This window comes from Acanthopagrus latus, chromosome 1 (assembly GCF_904848185.1).
Source record: "Acanthopagrus latus isolate v.2019 chromosome 1, fAcaLat1.1, whole genome shotgun sequence".
In the NCBI taxonomy this organism is placed as follows: domain Eukaryota; kingdom Metazoa; phylum Chordata; class Actinopteri; order Spariformes; family Sparidae; genus Acanthopagrus; species Acanthopagrus latus.
Window position 1 is genome coordinate 10079274 of NC_051039.1, and position 21093 is coordinate 10100366.

At 41.1% G+C, this 21093-nt stretch overlaps 2 protein-coding genes across 2 annotated transcripts in view; one reads left to right on the top strand and one right to left on the bottom strand.

Moving 5' to 3' along the window:
• Positions 1 to 21093, top strand: part of znf827 (zinc finger protein 827) — a 71950-nt gene that overhangs the window by 43378 nt on the left and 7479 nt on the right. Inside the window, exons 6-13 of the mRNA XM_037116731.1 lie at positions 2283 to 2525; positions 6457 to 6511; positions 6677 to 6777; positions 13012 to 13149; positions 14500 to 14671; positions 15978 to 16144; positions 19216 to 19425; positions 20489 to 20666. Coding sequence (XP_036972626.1) covers positions 2283 to 2525; positions 6457 to 6511; positions 6677 to 6777; positions 13012 to 13149; positions 14500 to 14671; positions 15978 to 16144; positions 19216 to 19425; positions 20489 to 20666 — 1264 coding nt within the window. The remainder of the gene's footprint in view (positions 1 to 2282; positions 2526 to 6456; positions 6512 to 6676; positions 6778 to 13011; positions 13150 to 14499; positions 14672 to 15977; positions 16145 to 19215; positions 19426 to 20488; positions 20667 to 21093) is intronic.
• mmaa (metabolism of cobalamin associated A) overlaps positions 15966 to 21093 on the bottom strand; it is a 36320-nt gene continuing 31192 nt past the window's right edge. Inside the window, exon 7 of the mRNA XM_037116718.1 lies at positions 15966 to 16094. Coding sequence (XP_036972613.1) covers positions 16089 to 16094 — 6 coding nt within the window. The 3' untranslated portion in view covers positions 15966 to 16088. The remainder of the gene's footprint in view (positions 16095 to 21093) is intronic.

The window sequence follows — 21093 nt, forward strand, 5'->3', positions numbered from 1 at the left end:
GGGTTACTGTCTTGTATCTCCCTCCCTCCCTACTCTTTCTCCAGCTTCTCTAACCTCCCCCCTGCCCCTCCCACTGCTCCCGATGCCCTGCCAAATTCATATATCCCATAATCGTGCTGAGTCGCCATGTCAGCAGCACTGTATCAACCCCACTGCTTTTGTCTTGCTCTTGCTTGTCACCACACTGAGACACTGCCTCCTGCCACCGCTGCAGTCAAAAGATCAGATACCTTGGATATACATATACTAGCTGGTGTTTATTTATTAAATTTGTCCACATCATGCAGCTGCACAGTTTATACTTACTGTAGGCCCACATTTAATCGAGTATATTTAGCCACAGAGACCATTAGAGAGCCACTTTCTGACAATGGAACAGCTCTGCATTAAGAAAATATAGCCTGCCTCACAGTTTCCTTTTAATAGTTTCCAATATTTTTTTATAGCGGCCTATAGTCTTTTGTTTTAATATCCGTAGAGAGAGCACAGTCGGTGTTTGATTCTGCAGATCGGCTCGGGACATTCCTAACAGATGCCATCTCGACTATTTTTAGCCTCGCCTCACCTTTTGAACTTGAGTGAGAAGTGAGTCAACAGCTGTTTTCACCATTTCAGACCATTGTTTATGTCCTGAAAACCTACCTTCAACCTGAGACGCTTATATCCAGCAGTTATTATAAACACAGAATTAATTGTTTTTCAGGATTTAATGTGTTTTAGTGTCTTTCCTGTTTGCTGCAGTGGACCTACACAAGCTGCAGGAGCTCCCCCCCCCCAAGCGAGAGTGTGACCTCTCGATGCCCTCGTGCCCTAATAATTACACAGCAAGATGCTAACCGGCTCAGCTCAGCTTTAGCTGCAATGCTTGTGTTTTGACTGATTTTTTGGACTTCCCTCTTTTAGCTTCAGTGCCATTCAAACATCATCTTTTATGCATTTATGCTGGAAGCTTGTACATTCTGATGAAAGTCAGTCAGATTTTTTTATGTGTTTAATATTCTTATCTGAAAATTATCTGTCCAAACATTCAAGGAAAGAAATCATTTATCCTCCATCCTGTTACCTGTCTGTTATATAGGAATCCCTCCCCTGTTTCTCTTTCGGAAGGTTAAGATTTGTTGTGTTTTCTTTCCCACATACTTACTGACGTTCTGATGACTGAGGCTGTTGTATGTTTTGCTGATTGTGGAGCTTTTTAAGGCAGATGTGTGATTTGTGAATTCGAGCTGCATCTGACAGATGATTTGGCGTACAAACCATTTTGGCATCATGGTAATGTGCAAGACATACATTATGCATGTCTACATATTTCAGTACAATTCATTATGCTTTTTATGAATTGATTCTAACAAGTAAATTACAAAAGTGCATCTTTTTTTTGATCTCCCATTTTTTTTGCCAGCTGGTTGTTGTTTTTCTTCAAGTAATTACCCCTGTCAAGTAGGTTATGTTTTCGCTTGCGTCCATTTGTTTGTTTGTTTGTTTGTTGGGTGGTTTGTCAGGATTACACTAAAACTACTGAACAGATTTTCACCATACTTGGATAGAGGATTGGTCTCTGCCCTGAATAGACAACATTAACTGTTGGTGTAGATCCGGATAAAGGGACAGATTCAGGAATTTCTTTACTGTTTTAAACATATCGAGATATTCCACATTTACGTTCATTTCTCAAGGAATAATGCATGGATCTTGTTTGATCTTAGTTGCTTGTAACTATGAGTGAGTACAATTTGATGTGGACCTAAATAAAAAATCTGTATCTAGCGAATTTAAATCTGTTTTATTTGATACAGGATTATGCTTGATTGAATTAGAAGGGACTGCTGGGCCTTGATGAAGCTATGCGCTCTACTTAGTGCCATTCTAGTTCTAACTATAAGTCATTTTGAAGTCTGATGTTGATGAAGGTTCTTAGTCATCAAGGTCGTGGTAATTCTATGTGCTGTATCGTAGGCAACTGGAAGGGAGCTGCAGGCTTTAAACCCTGTATGGGGAGTATCCGTATAGAGTTAGGGCCACTTGTGAATCGTTGGCCAAACCGGCCTTATTATGAGATCTGAATGTATATATGGAATGACCAAAAATGTGAATTCCTGTACACTGTAATGAAATACAATATAACAGCCCTGAACCTGTCATATTGTAGAGGTTTCTATTTTTTTTTTCTTCATCTGTGAATAAAACATCATCTTTACTCCTCAATAATGTGTGACAGGTGAATCTCTTTAATCAGAATCTAACCAGTAATTGTCCTCTTTTGGTCTTGTGATCCATTGCAGAGAACAACAAAGATGCCCACTTCCAGAAGGTGAAGGTAAAGGCAGAGCCCATGGAGGTGGACCCGCCCCCCACTGAACTCACCCCACCTGCCTCTCACCTGCTGGCCTTCAGCACTTTAGGGGCGAGCGAGAAGAGTGAGCCGATGAGCAACCTCCCTGAGACGCTGGCCCGCCCCCAGAAAGACCTCTTCTCCCAGGACATATCGGTCAAAATGGCCTCTGAACTACTGTTCAAATTGTCAGGTATGTTCCTTAAAGACGCGTCAGGCACACACTGTTCTCTGTACAACAGTAGATTCCCAACACACACGCAGAGCAACACGTTTTCTCTCTTCCTGCAGCACGGCAGCATTAAACCTTGGACAGTTTTTGATACTCAACCATAAAACCTACATGTTTCCATTTCCATCCTCTGGTGGCTCTGTAGTAAAGTCAAGGATATATGACATGTAATGACATCCTGCTTTTTACCTGTACGGCCATGAAAGTGACATTGAAGCAGCAGACAGCTGTTTGTATTGCTAGATTAAGACAGAGCTTTGAGGTGGAACCGTTGTCCCCCAGAGGAAAGGTGTAGATGTGTGTGTGTGCAGGGGGGGTGGCGGGGTCAAGCTTGTCGTCCTGGGCTGTGACCCCTGTTCCATCCAGCCTGTGATTGCTTCGCTTAAATGCCACATAGAGAAACAAGCTTGTGTAAAATTCTTCTTCTTTTTTTTTTTCTTGCTCTCACACATATTCACAAATTCACACGTTGACAGTCTTTCTTTCCCACACATTCTTACATGCACACCTTTACACACTCACACAAGGCCCCATGGGGAGTGGTGTCTGCACAAATGCCCCCCTCTCTTCCCTCCTCCCTCTCCTCCTTCCTCTCATTCTCTCTCTCTCCCTCCCTTGACTCGTTTTCAGACATGCCGGCTCAAGCACACTTGGCTGCACACGCCCCCCCCCCCCCCCAGCACTTCCCCTCCCTCCCTTTACATTTCTCCCGTGCGGCATCTCCATGGCAACGTGGAAAGAGACCTCTGTCCTTGGCGAGCAGTGTGACGGAGTGGGGTGTTTAGGGTAGGGTGGGGTGGAGGGGGTTGTAGCGGGGGGCAGAGGATAAGGAGGGTAGAGAGGGCAGCAGGGGTACACAGTATGCCCACCCAGGGAGGCCGGGGCATCGCTAGCCTGGCAACAGCGACAAGCATCCCCCCCCCCTTTAGAACTGGGTTTGAATGTGAGAGGGACTGGAACAGAGTGGGCTGCTGTCACACAATGAGCAATCAATATGAATTACCCAGAGCAGTAGGACCTCAGAGACACATCAGTAGCAAGGTCGCTCTGAACACTGAGATGGTTGCTGCTCTGAAATTCACTTCAGTACATCGCCTTGAAACTCACACATATGGCTCCATTCTCAGCCATTTTCTATGGCGCTCTTTACAGCTGAACACCCATAGTCCGTGCTCGCATCAGCCACCCAAGTGGTGGCATTAGCTGATTTTACAACTATAGCTTTAGTTACCACTTAAAAACCTCGTAAAATCATTTTCTGTTTAAGACTCAGCCATTCGTTGATGAGCTAGAAATGACTTTCTATGCTCTGAACAAGACCATTCCAGACTTAAAGTGACTCATGCTGAAACAGCACTCTGGTATACAAAGAGGGACTTCTGTTTTCTTCTCGTCTATGTGTCGCTACAGGTGTATGCAGCTCTCCTAGCATTTGACAGTTTATAGAGAACTGGTTTCAAGTTTGATAATGACTCTAAAACACGTGTGATCGTAGGCCCAAGAAGGGCGGGTGTGCTTAGATTGTAAAGTTGTGAGAACCCCAAAGGCAGCAATTGCAGTTATTGACACCCTCCACTTGAAAATAGTATACATACATACAGTAGAGACTCAAATTAGAATGGTACTCCTAACAGCACATACCTCCTCTACAGTACCCTTTACTTCAATCAAGCCAAATTCAATATCAAATTAAACATATTTAATTCTGCTAGATCCAGATTTTTATTTGGTTCCGCATCAAATTGTTCTCACTCACAGATCCATACATTATTCCCTGAGAAATTAACAAAAATGTTGAAAAAACAACCTGTGTCTTGCAATGTTAAAGAAAGGTGAGAAAGTTTCCATTCCTGGAAATTTCCTGGTAACCTGTTCAGTAGACCAAAAAATGAACACCAGCAAAAAAAATAACCTCCTTGGAGGAGGTAATAGAAACAGAATGCAATGATGTACATTTTTTAGCTATATTCTTTTAAATACACTACAAAGACAAGGTGTTTGATGTTCATTTTATTGTTTTTTGTAAATACATAAACATCCTTCTAGTGTCAAACTCTGCTCATACATCATTCTACACAGTGAAGCTCAAAACAGTCAACTGTTGAAACAAGAAGAAAAACACATTATTGACTGGAAGGTGACTTTTTTGTAGTCTCACCTGTAAAAGAGCCTCCACTACTGTCAGAGGAAATCATCACAGTTTTGTGAAACAAAATATTAGGCTTGTTACACTTCAGGAGCTGTCTGATTCTGCTCAGCAGGTGATTAATTGATCACCTTGTACAGTGTCATTAATCTGAGCAGCATGTTGCTATGGCGGGTGAAAAAGAGAATCCTCTGAGCTTTTAGAAGTTGGTAAAAGTCGAGATAAACAGCCCAGAAAGTTACAGTATGGGGCTGAGGTGTCGGAGGGGAGAAGATCAGATTAGTTTGATAATCACTAGTCATGCAAATGTTGAATTTATTGCACCTGAAGGATACTTGAAGTTTTTTGTTCTGATTAATTGCTTTCAGCAGACTTTCTTATTTATATACAAGAGAGGAACCATACACAAAAACACACATGTGCAGCTGGGTAGTCTATTGAAGATCTGACCATCCATGTGGATTGTTTTTCTTTTTCATCTTTTTATATTGGTGTTGTTGGCCTTGCCTTTGGCCCACAGGTCAGCAGGCCCACCACAGAAACTCCCACCTCTCCAGATGGCCGGAACACCCTTGCTGGCATGGTGGAATCAGGATTACATAGCGTTTATTCCTCTGTGCTGTAATGGCCAATGCACAGGAAAGTTTTAGAAACTATTGTAACTTTGTATTATTTTACAGTGGCTGCTAGTCATTTCTAAATATCTGCTCTGTATGTTGGACCCAGGACTTAAAATAAACACACAAATCAAGAAGGAAAATTAAATCTTGACTGCTAAAGTACAAATTTTCTCAACAAAAGGTCCACTACAACCATGTGCTTTATCATCCGTGGTTTGTTTAAGCTGAGTGCATACTACAGGATTTTAGTCCCGATCTTCCACTCTGTTACGTTTTTTGGAGGCCACTGACAAAAAGCCCCAGATCAGAGGCAGATCGGCGCGCATGAACGGCGATCGGTATGTGTGTACTGTTGGAAGATGTGATCCAGGAGCTCAGGGACAGTTAGCCAGCATGTCACAGACGGCTGCTGGATATCTAGCAGGCTAAATATCTGGCCGCAGATGGGTCGGGGAGCCAGGGACGGCTACAGCCAATGAGAGCAGACACTCCCCTGCTGTCATCCACAGTAGCTCTCAAGCATCTATTCATATCATAGTCACAATAATATCTTATAGTTTCTATCAGAATGCAAACATCAAGTTTTTCAGTATTTGAAACCGTGTGGTCCTTGTTGAACCACAATACGAGGAGGCAGTTTCACATTTTCAGTGCACTAATGGTAATAATGACATCCATCCTCTCACAAGTATTATTTTCTTCTTCCTCTTTGTTTTCTTTCTGCAAATCAACACACACACAACACTGACTGCTTGGACCGCGTCACTCCGGTGTTATGTCTCGCGTGTGTGATCTTGTAGTGTGTGACCCCTGTCGCTGATCAGTCATGTAGCATGCAAAGCACAACGACTGCAAGACAAGACAGAAAGTTGTCTACTGTGAACAGCACAGAGATCTGACGACTTTTAACGCTGTGTAGTGTGGCCAAGGCGTTAGTTGTCACGGGGATGGCTCAGTTGTCAGTATGTGAACTGTGGAACTTGAGTCACATAATAGCAGGTGGTCGTGTTTGGAAAGTAAATAACCCCAGATCTGAATACATAGAGCGATGAATGAATAGAAATGTTCAATATAATATGAATGTTGTTGTGGTGACTTCAAGGGTTTTTTGTTTTTGTTTTCACAGAAAAAGTCAGCAAATCCAACAACCACAAAGATGGTAACATGGTGGGAATAAACAGGTGAGTCAAACATACTGAATAATAAATGTGAAAGGGTTACATAATAAAATGTATGTTTTTAATTTAAAAATTCATGTTGGGTAATAAACCATATTTTTAAATGCAGTTTGAAGATGTGTTTATTAAGTGGCCATTTTACTGTTATTATCTTGTTTCATGTTTCAGTCCGTTCCTGGACGAGTGCTTCAGACAATCACCCTTTAACTCGCGCTCCAAGAGCTCTTCCCCCGCAGAGGCAAGCTCTTCTACCAGAGCAGCATTTCATGGTAAGACACATTAAAAAAAAAAAACAAACACACACACACACACAGCACACAAACATACAGAACCATGAACAGAGATGTAGAGTGGAGGAACACAGACATATCACTGGCACTTTGTTGCAGGCAGGATTATCTTTGCTCATATTGTGTTGTAGAGCTGCAGTGTTTAGTCGCATGATTGATCAGTCAGTCGATCAGAAAATGAATCAGCAGCTATTATGATAATCAACAAAGAACTTTAATAATTTTTCAGACAAACATGCCAAAAAATGTTCTGGTTCCACCCCACCAAACAGCAGATAAAAGACATGTAGAAAAGAGACAGCGTGTCTCAAGTATTACAGATATGAATATAAAAACTATGAAATTGATATAACGAACAGACAAAAAGGGGGCAAACAACAAAACAAAAGCAACAATAAACAAATTGGAATAAAGCAAAGCAGCTTTATTCAAGTATGTTTTCAGGAGTAATTTAAAATGACAGTAAATTGAATAAAACAAAAACTGAAGACATCTTGTAACATTTGTGAATAGTATTTTTCACATTTTCAATTAAATGATACAGTAATCTGCAAATTAAATGGATATGAAAATAATTGTCAGCTGCAATAGTCCACAATTGTTGTTTTACTGGTTTCACAGGAAGATTATTATAAAGAACACTAGAATGGCACTAAATAGAGCGCATACCTCCACCCAGGCACAACAGGATTTTATTTTTGGGATCTGCATCAAATTGTACCCGGTAGAATAAATTTTGATTTTTTTCGTCAAAATCTATGCGTTGTCCCTTGAGAAATTAATATAATTTTTGGGGTAAACAACCTGATCTTGCATTGTTAAAGAAAGAGTTCCTGGATCTGTTCCTTTTATCTGGATCCACACCAAAAGTTAACTGGGCCTACTCTGGGCCAAGACCCATCCTCCATCCAAGTTTCAAGGAAATTCCTTTGGCAGTTTTCATGTAATCCTGCTAAAACACCAACCAACCAACAAACGGGGCTGGAAACATAACCTCGATGGAGTTAATAATGGACAGAAACATAATCTGTAGCTGACCAAAACATGGAAATATTACCAGCTGTATCATTCATAGTAAAAGTATGTTCAGAGACATATATCCAAGGCTTCATGTTATTCTCACTGTAGCTTAGAGCAATAATTGATTATGCTCATCATACATGCACTTTACATACATGTGCACAGACACAACACTTGCTCTCAGTCTCTCTTTGAAGTCTGACGGGCTGCTTAACATTTTACTACCAGAGGGAAAAAAAAAACCCTTTAAATCTGAGTTTAAGGCCACAAGGACACATCACAATTAACCACCTCCAGCTTTACATGATCTCCCCCTCCCCTTTCCTCCTCTCATATTTAGAGCTCCATCCGGCCTCTCTGCACTCTCACACATTTCCCCAACCTGAAGGCCTCTGCCCAGGGCATCCCCCCACCCTCCCTCCTGTCTCCCTCTCCTCCCCTCTTCCCTGGCATCCCAGAACTTCCCTCCATGTTCCTTTGGCAGTGAGAGATCCAGAGGTTAATTAGCTTGTGCCAGCTTTGCCTGTCCCTCTGCCAGTTAATGAAAATCTGATTGGCTTCTGGGTGTCAAGAGTGTCCTGAAAGTTAATTCGCCCAGCCCACCTCCCCTTTTCCCTTGTGTGTTTAAAGCTTCAGATCCAGCCTCTACAGCTCACTCTTTTACTGTTGTACAGTTTAACTCTTTTCTCTACTTCATGTGTGTCCATCTACACCTGTTCTTTTAGGGTGCCTTCATTTTCTATCCCTCTCTGTTTTATTTCCCCTCCAATTATTGGCAAGCATTTCTAATTGCTGGGTGAACTTTACTGTCCTTTCCTGTTAGTTGACATCTTTTACAGAGCCTAGACTGAAAGACCCAAAAGGTTTAGTTTATTGCGGTGTTGATATTAGTTTGTGCAGTTTACTGGTTGTAAAATTATTTTAGGGTGATGAGTTAACAGTTGGCTGCCGTGTCATGATTGTCTTGAAACAATTCTGAAAAATTGTATTTACCTTTTTGAAAATGAACTTGTATTGATTTAGGGAATTGGAAAAATGTATCGAAAATTAAGTGAGCTTTCAATTCTGATCATTGAAATCAGAAAGAAGGATCAACGACTCTCCCATAATTTTTCTTCTCTGCATCCTTTCCCACTGGCATGCATCCAAATAAACAGCAAAAGAAAAAAGAAAAAACACTTCAAAGACAACTTACTGATGGCTTTCATCTGAAGTTTTCAACTTGTCACCACTGCCAGAGATGGAGAAAATAGAGAAAATCATCCTGCTTCTCTGAAGTCGCCGGTATGGAATCATTTTGACTTCCTCTGGAGTTATGTCAACAACAAACAACATGACACGACAGTGACATTGCCAGAGATATTCCAGAGGTGCGACAGCTGTCTATAATGCCTCCAAGTTAACTGAGCCGACGAAAGCCTGGTGACTATTTAGTACTGTTTATTTTGCCTCTTTATCTTGTTTGATAACAAGAATTGGTTAGTAGTTTAACATTGTTTTGTTACTTTATGAACTGAAAAAAATCAAACCAGAGATGCACCAACTGTAATCATGGCTGATTCCAATTTTTAAAAGATCTGACCTGCCAGCTCCAATTTTCTTTCTAAGAATTATGATAAACAGCACACACACATTTTGTAACCTTTTTTTTTAAGGAAAATTCAATTCTATGTTAGTAATAAATGACTGACTTTTAAATGACTAGTAGAAATAACATGTTGAATATATCCAGAAAATGCTGAAAATAAGCTGGCATCAGTCCCTGGCCAGTTGATATAAAGAACTCAAGATTTTTCTTCACCTTTTGCTCTGGTATAACCTTTGAAAACTGAACCGATGGTATGGTTGAGTTCATGTAAACTGAGTGTTTTTTTTCCTCTGCCTTTTTAATTATAAATTCAGCTGCATTGCAAAAAGCGAATTCTGAATGCATGTATCCTTCATGGGTTTTAATACCCACTAAACCATTTCACTGATTTAAACTTGGTCAAACTGCTACCAAAATAAATGGCTAACCAGTAATCTGTTGATCCTTACAAATCAAGATTCAATAGGTGTCTGTGCTGAAAAGGTTTAACTGGTAAATTGAATCAAATGAAATCGTGACCTCAAAATCACAAGTCAAATTGAATCGTGACCTCCCACCCCCGATTATTATAGTCAAGTTTTGATTCAAAAACAGAATATCAGGGCTGGAGTTTATACACTGATAGACTGAAGTGACCATTTCTCTGTGCACAACAACTGATAAAATAAAAACAGTGAGCCTGTTCCTTTAAGCAAGAAAGAAAGAATACTCAAGTAGGAGTTTGAGTGTTATCAGCGAGACCTCAGAAGTTGCCTTCTTCTCCCTTCAGTCTGGGATTTAGTACAATCCTTCATTTCTTGTTTGTGTCCCTCTCTCTCCAGCTCTAATAGCGCTAATTAAACCATTAACCACTTCAAGGCCTACGCCACTCCCTAACTGGCTTAATCATCAGCCTGTTTGCCGGGTCCTGGCCTGGAGCCACTGCCCTGACCAGGCCATCCCCTAGTCTCACTTGTGAGTCAGGACAAGTTAATGCTTTTATGTGCTAAGCTTCAGCTACAAGCCCCATAAGAAGGTCAATGATTCTCAGAATTAGCGACACACAGACGAGTTTGGCGAAAGGCAGAACAGCCGGTTGAAAACAGATATCAGGGCCATCATGGGAAAGAAGGAGATTTTCAGCTAATGCAGGAGGTCAGAAAGTCTGTGACCTACAGATCGCACTAACTCATGTCGGCTTCTGTCGCACCTTCACTTCCTGTGAGAAACCACACACGCGCTTGTGCCCTCATGCACCTTTATTACAGCAGCGAGACCTACAGTGGAAAGAAGAAACGGATACTTTTTTCAGTGCTCCAAGCCATCAGAAAATATTTGGTATTCCTTAAAATCATATTTTCCCCCAAATCAAGATAATGTGAGACATGCAGAGCAATTAAAATGTAATTATATTTGATTAGTGTTTTGCTTTCACGATCCAAAAAAGATATGTTAGAGGTTTGTTGTGGCAGTGAAGTTAAAGCAACTACACAAAGGCACACAACATACATTCACTAGTTTAGGGGGCAGAATGGGGTTTAAATATGTGAGACAGTGTGAGAAAAGCCATCTCAATCGAAAAATGTTTAAGGTTTCCTTTGACTTTTTCTTTTCTCTTTAGTAAAGTCAAGTTTGTGTGCACTGATTTCCATCTGCAAAGAATGAAAACTTTTAGTGAAAGGTAATGAGCAGCAAGGTTTTTCCTTTGCTTTATTAAAACTCTTGAGTGACATTAAGAATATTTTTTCTTTTCATAGCACCTTGCAAATACAATTGTTTTGGTAAAGGTCAGGATGTGTAGTATGTTCTGTGAACATTATAGACGCCAAGTAAAAAAATAGGAAAAAAAACAAGCCTCCATCTGTGAACGCTGCATAGCACAGTGACAAAAGTCACATTTGTTTTTATCCCTGTGAATTACTCTTCCGTATTCATGTGAAGAGGTCAGATTCAAACCAGAAACTTAATTCCTTCAGATTCTATAATGTGAATAATACAGTCACTATTGTTTCTTTGAGAAAGGGGTGGAGGGAAGGAGGGGTGACATGCAGCAAGGAGAGCTTCAGTAGTGATCTGTGTATGCTGCAGGCTTCAGAGCAAAGGACTGCTGCCTGCCGTTGACATTAAGAATGCATTTGCACAGCATCGCTCCCGCAGGCGAGACGAGGAGCATCTGTCAAATGGTAGCAGACAGGTTTCAATCTTGTGGGTTAGCAAATTAGCCCACAGTTTATTAGTTGTTTTGTTGTTTCACTGACTCTAAAGGAAATGAGACTTTTCCTGATTTCGTTTGTAAGGAATAGATTTACGACACATTTTCACTGTTATAGTTTTTGGCTGTGTGATACTTTAACAGATAGTATTAAGTTGTCATGATTTAAAGCAGCCAAATGAGTGAACATAATGTTACACTTTTGAGGATGTGGCCCATAATCTTAAAGGTTAGAACCATTCATTAACTACAGATTAAATTTTCCTCCACTTCTTACAAAATGTTATGTGAGTGTATTGTTTCTTTCCCTTTGTCATCTCATTTAATTCTCGTCTGTGTCATATTTTCCCATCGCCCTCCAGCCTCTCCTCACTGTCTCTGTGCAGTAGGGTGGAGGCTGGAGGAGATGTATGTAGTATGCAGGCTGATTAGCATGGAAAACCACACAGTCTCCATAGGAGAAATTAGTGCTGATGGGTGGGTGGAGGGCACATGGACACCTTCACAGAAAAAGAATACTGTATGAGGTTACAACAGCTGGGTAGAAAATGTCTTGTATGTATTCATTTTTTTAAATTATTTTTTTTGAAGGAATAGTTTGACATTTTCTGGGAATAAACAGGGGTTTTATTGAGGGTTATGCACCAGACTATTTCTAGACAAGATGCAGCACCTTCCGTCCTTTCAGATGACCTGCTACTTGTTACTTTCCTAAGTCAGTGCCTCAGCTAACATTTACTTGTGTCAGACCTGAGTCGAGAACTAAAAAAAAGAACGGCTGCCAAGTTTGGGTTGGGCTCAGTTACTATCCTCAGAAAGATTCTGGTTAAGACACAAACAAGGACTGTCCTGTGTACAATTTGGGGGGTTTTGAAGCTTAAGTGAGAATCACATATGATCATATCCAGCTTAGACATCGCAGACGGGGGGGCATGCATGTCTTCACACTCCCCACTGGACACACAAGCTTCCACTAGTAACAGCCCCCCTATAATTTTGTACTTTTTTCAGCAGATGAAATGTCTCCTGCCCTCAAAAGATGATTTGAACGTCAATTACCATAGCAACGTAGAAGCTTTGAAACATCCTTTATACTCTACTATAATTGCAGCTTTACCCAAGTTGTTTATGACCTTTTTGTAATCATTCCCCCTGTCCTCTTCTTTCCTGTCACCTCTCAACTGTTTACTATTGACTAAAAGCCCCAAATGCACAGAAAAAAACACCACAACTAGGACATGAGCACATACCACAGCAGTGTGTTATGGTTTCAACATCAATATATATTGAACTCAGGTTACTTTGATTTATAACGGCATGACTTCACAGCCCTTAGTCCACCTGCAGATGCATTTGTGGCTGATTGTGTCAGCAGTGAATGATGAGGATGGTTTTCTGCGTTTGTGTGTTCCAGACTCAGAGAGGGATGATGGGGAGCCGGGAAACGGGATCGCCCAGTGGAGACTAAACGAACAGCTCTTCCCCTGTCCTGTCTGTGGCAAGGTGTTCGGTAGACAGCAGACTCTTTCAAGACATCTATCGCTACACACAGGTAAATACACGCACATACACAATGACATTGTCACCGTGTGTGCACATCACTGTGCCACACTTGTTTGTTAATGTATAGATGGATGCATATAGATGTTGGCTGCTGTGCATGTGGTTCTGCTGCCGACAGTAAGTAAATAAGGCTTACTAGACTAGATTACCCTTCCTTTAAAGAGATTACTACCATGATTAGTCTCACTGGGAAAACTGCCCGTCTAATTACCCAGCTAGAGGGATGCCTCACAGAGTATCCACACACACATGCACGTACACACACACACACACACACACACACACACACACACCAGTAATTCTGATGCAGCTACGATTGGTTCCCACTTTTACTTTCTCCCTCACACTCACAGACACGGGAGACTTCCTCAGGATGAGGCTGTTCACTCCCTTGTGTCCTGATTACACTGTGTTTTCAAACCTGGCCCTGCTTTGCTCCAAATTGATCCATTCTACCCTGTCACTGTCCTCTGCAATCCATCTCTCTCTCCCTATTAGCAAAATGGAAGAAAAAAAAAGAATGAATATTCTGCTTGCACAATTTTATTTAAAGTAAATTAACGCCGGATTAGACATTAATGCAACCTACTTGAGATCACAGACTAAATCACTGGGCGCACAAATGTGTACTCGTGTACAAAATGCCCCCACACAATTGGACATGCTCTCACATTTTGCGTGCACACACTACACGACAGATACACACACACACACACACACACACACACACACACACACACACACACACACACACACACACACACACACCATCTGAGAGTGTTGGCTGTGAACAGCTTGGCCACACCACAGAGAGCAGAAGCAGGGGCATATGTCAGTGTGATGGTCTTTTTGGTTTCCCCGGCGACATAAAGGTTGCCTGGCTTCATGTCCTTGGGGCAAATGGTGTGTGTGAGCGTGTGTGTGTGTGTGTGTTTGTTTGAGGGGGAGCTAGAGGGAGAAGATGTGCTATGTTGATTTGTCGTAAGTTAAAAGGAACGATTGTGTTTTTAATATTTGATTTGATATTATATCACTCACAATTACAGTAAAGTTACATCTGGACCTGCTTGATATATTCACCATCCTTTGGCACCTACAGGAATATTCCACTCCCAAGAAAGGCTGATTTAGTCAGACATCACAAGGTGTTTTTTTCTTCCTTTTCCCAGGATCAGAGTTGCAGTCGGGGTCAGGCGGAGGTGAGGCAGGGTTAGGCGATAAGTAATTAGGTTTAAGCTTGCTTTAAAGGCTCGGAGGCTGAGCATGACTTAATGAAATATCATCTGAGGTAATGTTTACAGTAACCCGAGGTCTTGTGTCTGTGTGTGTTTGGTTGCAGAAGAGAGGAAGTACAAGTGTCACCTGTGTCCTTACGCAGCCAAGTGCAGGGCTAACCTCAATCAGCACCTGACCATCCACTCTGTCAAGCTGGTCAACACAGACGCTGAGCAGATTGTCAGCGCTGTTACAGCTGACGCCGCCGAGCGCAAGAACTGCCCCTACTACTACAGGTAGTGATAACATATCAAACCCCAAACCCATAACTCCCTTTTTAGGGACAATATCAGTTGATGGAATCAGAGCATTTATTTTTAATTTTGATTTATATGTATCAGGTGCGTGATTTCTAATCATATTATATATAACTAATTTGTCCTTGATTCAATTTCTCGCCAGCTGCTTTTTTTCTCTTCATGTTTTCAATTTCCTCTGTTCTTGAGAATCATTTATCGGGAAATTATGCTTATTTGCTTCTTTTTTTGAGAGTTAGATGAGAAAATCAGTACCACGCTCACATCTGTTTATCAAATACAGAATCTAGTTCAGGTTCAAGTCAACTTTCTTGTCAGTTCTGCCATATGCACAGTAAGTATAAAGGATCAAAATGCTGTCTCTGTCAGACCCTGGTAATAGCATACATAAGTATGAAAACTAAACAAGCCAAAATGTAAAAAAAATATCTTACTGAGAATTTAGATATTTCAAACTTAGCTGAGGTTCAATAACAAGGCATAGTTAAGAAAATTAAAATGGTAATGACAACAAATGTAGTTCAAATTAAGAATGCACAATTTAAATTTCACTGATAATTCATTGACCTGATAATGTGAAATTAATCTTATATTATTGGCAGATGAATTTCTAGCCAATAAACCCAGAGAACTAATTTTTTGTACAGGAGTAATGACTTCTTGGAGTCTGTGCAGGTTGTATGGCAACTTCACAGTGACTACAAGACTCCTTAGTCAATTTTAGACATGCTGGCATATGAAGATTAGCTGTTTCCCCGGACCTACACGCTTTCAGATTCAGACAACTTTATTGATCCCAAAGAGGGCAATTAATTTGCAGCTCACCCCGTCCACAATCACAGTAGCAGCATCCATTATGTTGCATGTCAAAAACACAGATAAACAAACGAGCAGAGGTTGGGGAAGGACAGCAAGATAAAGAGCTAAGGTAAAATGAATAGCAATGAAATAATAAACAGACTTTTGATACGTCTGTAATCATGCAAAGGCACAGTCATTGCAGAGTGTTCTTTTCATCTAACTCTCAGCGAGAAAGTGAATGAGTGCATTTCCCAAAATGTCGTTCTATTGCTCTAATACTTTTTATGTGGCTAATGATCTGAAAAGAAATCAAATAGCACCATGTCTGTGGTGTGGAAATACTGTAATTTCAATCATCTCTCACAAATTAAAATAAATGCATCCGCACTGTGCCACTCACCAATTTATGCGGACATAATATAACACTAAAGCTGACTGTTATTCTTGCCATCTTCCTTCCTCTTCCTCTCTGTTCTCTGTCCAGCTGCCATGTGTGTGATTTCCAGACGGAGCTGAACGCCCAGTTTGTCAGCCACATGTCGCTCCATGTGGACAAGGAGCAGTGGATGTTCTCGCTCTGCTGCAGCGTCTGTGACTACGTCTGCATGGAGGAGAACGACATGAAGAACCACATTAGTACCGGACACGCAGGTAAAGAAGAATCCCCGATGATCCGCTGGTTCTGAATGACAGCATTATAAAGATTACGTCTGAAATATATGCTGGTGTAGTGTATGGTTGGAACTAACAATATATAATAATATAATTTATTCTGTATATTATTTTGGTCAGTAAATAGATTTGTTTTTCATCAGGAAATCTTGACATCTTCCTCTTTTTTATCAACCAACACTCCAAAACATATCAAATGTTTTACTGACAGGTGAGAAGCTAACTCGAGCACATGTTTGGCTTTTCAGCAATTATTAAAATAGTCACTGTTTTCAACTTTTTTGTTGAGTAATCATTTGATCAATTGACTAATCGTGTCAGCAGTAGTGCTCATGCTTCTGCTGTTCACGTCGGTTTCTCAAACTGGATAGTGGCAAAGTACATGATTCAACCCCTAGAAAAAATGATTTATGGAGTTATTTTCAAAATTACTCTCACATGTTAGAGTGGGTGGTAGCTTACACATTGTGGCTCTTGTTCACAGCTCAGAATAGAAATACAGTGCAGTACTTGGACAGTGACACATTTTCTATTGTTTTGGCTTTGTACTCCAACACATGGGGTTTAAATTTAAACAACGGCCGAGGTTAAAGAGCCGACTTTCAGATTGAAGGGTTTTAAGAATTGGAGTGTTTTTATACATATTCCCTCCATTTTCAGCCAACGAAGGGTTACAGTTCCTACACTATTCATTTGTATGTGTACACACACATAAATTAAACCCTGTGTTGTACCCATACAATTCATATTTTATGTAAGAGTTCAAGGTTCTAATGGAACCTTAAAATCAATGTTATTTGAGCAAAAAAATCAAGGCCCTGAAATCCTAAAATGAAATAGACCTAAATAAGCACGAGTCATTGAAAGTGTTTGAATTTATTTATTTTCTGCAACAAAAGAGATTTTTAGAATTTGTTTTGTTTTAAATAAAATAGACTTCCACTTCCACAATTCGCTGTCTGTGTGTAATATTAAAGTTTCTAACCCTAGATTATGCACATCTGAGAGTAAGAAAGGCAAAGATGTAGTGAGCAAGGATGGATGATTTATTATTTTATATAAATGCTTTCATTATTGAGCTGATAATTTATCAGTCTGATATATATTGTGCATTCCTACTGATGATTTATCAGTCGGCAAAAATGATAATATACTTTAACACAAATCAGCAATGAATTTATAGATTAACTGAATAATAATGAACTCAGCTCTTTTAATTTCAGATCCACTGTGCTTCAGTACAAAACCAACACAACCAAGGTGCTGTCTACATACTTATCGACTGTCCTGTAACCTGCCGGTTTTTTACTGTTTTGAAAGGAAATCAGCAAAGGCTGTTTCAAGTCAGAACATCCTAATGTGACAGTAACCTAAACTTCATAAACTCACAGTCCAGTATCAGTTCAGAGGGCACCGGGAAAGAAAAGCAGTAGAATTGGGTTTCACACACAAGCCTCCTCCAGCCGACCTTCTCTGGACTTTTAAAGCTGCTGGTGTGAACCCCTGGTGGTCGATACGAGTGTTTTTGTCTAAAACAGCTTTGTCCAGTTTATTGCTGACGTTTTGCTCTTCCTCTGCTCCTCAATGTGTGTGTGCTTGTGTGTGGGTGGGTGGGATTGTCCGGCCTAGACAGCTGAGGGGTCTTTCAGAGGCCACAGTGGCCTTGTTTATCTGAGAAGGTTGGCCCTTATCGTGCCTGAGGGGAAAAAATCAATAGGCCCTGGGTCCTTTGGAGACGAGCTGGGTTTACGATGCCACTGTGGCCATCTTTTAAGTCTCTGAGCCCGGCTTGGCATTTATCTCAGTCTCACACAAGATGGACACCACCACCAAACAAACTAACGTACAGCAATGTGGCTTCTAGTCACTTACCTTCCATATGTGGTGATTTTAATGATTGTTTCACGGTCCAGCCCCGTTTGTTAAAGTGTCTATACTTCAGAGGGTAAGCACCACTTAGAGAGGGCCCTACTGACTGTAAAAGGCTGGTTATCTGGACACGCCCACGCAGGAGATGGCTGAGCTCAGCAGGTGTCATAGTTCAAGCTGACCCCCTGTGAAGTCTGGACTCACGCGGTTAAAGGGGTCGGTTGGGTACACTTCTCCGTAGTGGAGGAAGGTGTTGAATTATGTGACATACAGACTTTAGATCTCCATTTCCATTGCCTATACCATGAATGTTGCCAGGCAATCGCAGACAAAGCTATTCAGTAAAAGAGAAAATAGAATGCTTTTCAGTTGAGGTGCGTTTCAAGGTCGAGGCCCACTGCCTCAGGAAGCAGCATCTTCCTCTTTTTTTTTTTTTCCTTTTTGCGTACATTCTGTAACATTGGCCTTTTTGGATGTTGTATGAGAAGGCAAATGTATGTTAAATATTGCAGCGAAGGAGATGAAAGCTTTCTCAAGCTGGCTCAATACTATATTCAAAACGCTGCTCTGACCGTAATGTGAACGACCCGTGTACACTTAGATTTGATTGAAAGCAATTAATCACACCATCTATGGCTAACAGTTTCTTTGTATGTGTGCTGTATGCCTACATACCAGTATGTTTTAGAGTTTGTCTTGCATGTCTGTGTGTCTGAATTAAAAAGATAGGTCAACCATTTCAGGATCCGTGCAGCCTTTTCTCCCTCCTTTCACTCCCTCCAGAGTGAATGCCCTTTGTTGAGCTGTGCCCTTAGATGCTCCCGCCATCTTAGCTCCTTCGGCCATGACCCACGCTCCTCACCCCTCCCTCCGTCTCGCCCCCTCCCCTTCTAATTCCCTCTCTCTTCCCAGTGAATTGCGGACTTAGAGAGAGGGATCAATAACAGCACACTGCATCTAGATTTGACTGGCAGCGGGGCCTCAGTTAGAGCACAAGACTGTGGAGGCTGCCTGCTTTTATTCTGTTTGTCTGTATGCATGTACATAACGTTGGGGCTCTTGAGACTGATTTTTCACCATCAAAAAAGTGTTTTTTTTTTACAGTAAAGAGTACATATTTACCTTTTTATATTACATCTACTAAAAGTTGTCTTACTTTCTATCTGTCCCCATGTGAACAGGTCTGACCTCAAGGAGTCCCCTCAGCGAGACCAAGAGCACCTCCTCGTCTCTCTCGGCCCTCAGCGATTCACTCAACAGCTCGGAGGGCGGAGACCTCACCCACGGTAACGAAGAGCTCAGGGGCCTGCTAGCCCCGCCCTCCTCCGCAGGCAGCCAGTCCAGCTCTGGAAGCCACTCAGGATCAGGAACTGAGGACAAGTCTGACAAAGGCAAGGAACTATAGGAACCACTGTAACCTGATTAACTTCATTATATATTTTTCCACACCATTATATTATATGGACCTTCCAACTGTCCTTCCAACTGGACCTTCCAAATTTTGATTCAAATGTCACTTAATCAGGACTGGTGCAGGCAATAAGTCAGCTTTTTCCAGCTGGCCCCGCTCACCTCACACCAGTTGGCTCACAGTGAGAAAAAAATGAAATCAGAAAACTGTACGTTTTTTCCCTTAAGCAGAAGCAAGAAGCTGATTGAGAAAGTCAGTTTTGAGAGCTTTTTAAAGCCATCAAGCCCATCATAACGTCTAATTACCTTCATCTTTTGGAGTTGTATCAAGTCTAAAAACACTTACTTTTTAGTCAGAAAGCTGCTCACACTGGGTGACAGACTAAATACGGGTGTCAAGAAGAGAAGGGATCATTCATTAGTACTTTTGTCACACAAAAATACACCCGTTAAACTAGAACATTTGCAGAACGTTGTAAATGAGTCCTGAAGTGTCGAAATTAACATCTTGACTTCATTCACTTAATGTGAATGATGTTCACGTATGAGGCCTAATCCAGGCTGTTTTGAATTACTTTTCTTCTTCCTTTGAGTAACCTAACAGTGCAGCACGTATAAAGATCAGTTTACTAGTGACGAGGAGTACTACTCACCCAAAAAATGTGGCAAAAAACAAGTCAACATTCTGTGATTACAGCTTCTTAACTGTGAATATTTTGTGGTTTCTTTACTCATCTATGACAGCAAACTTGAATATATTTGGGTTGTGTACAAAACAAGACATTTGAAGTTATCTTTTGTTTTCGGAAATACTGATCAACATTTTTCACCGCTGACAGATTCATCTACAATGGAAAAAAGAATGATAGTTGCAGCCCTAACTGACTTTTCTCTGTAGCTGAACTCCACATGTTCCTATTTCAGATTTTTAGTCATGTTGAGTATGAAGAGTACAACCGCTCTGCAACTAAAAATTTCAAATTTAACCTCATTTGAAAACAAACACTGTCTTAACTCACTGTCTCCTCTCTTTCTTCTCTCCAGGCTTTGAGTGCGTCTTCTGCAATTTTGTGTGCAAGACACGTAACATGTACGAACGGCACCTCCAGATCCACCTCATCACGCGAATGTTTGAGTGTGACGTCTGCCACAAGTTCCTCAAGACGCCCGAGCAGCTGCTGGAGCACAAGAAGTGCCACACCGTCCCCTCCGGAGGGCTCAAGTAAGGAAAGCAAGTACAGACAGAGGTTCCTAACTCCGCCCGTCCTTCCCCTCCCTCCCCCCACCCTTTAAATTCACTGCACACAAAAACACACATACAGTAAATACAGACTCAGACCTATACTAGGGGTGTGCTGGCAAAAGCATATTTAAATTTGTCTTATTTAACATGCACTGTATTACTTACTTTATATACATATATATGAAATGATGCATGTAAATGAACTTGAAGGACACAAAGATAAATCATTTGAAACACATAAAGCTGGCTGACATTGACATGATTCGTTTTAGTTAGAGCTGATTATAACAGCCATACAGATTACACCTGTACACTCTCATTAATAAGACAGAAACACAGACTGGTGGTCTATTTGAAGATTATTCCAGCCATGTGTCCTCAATCAGTTAACCTCTCTTTTAATGTT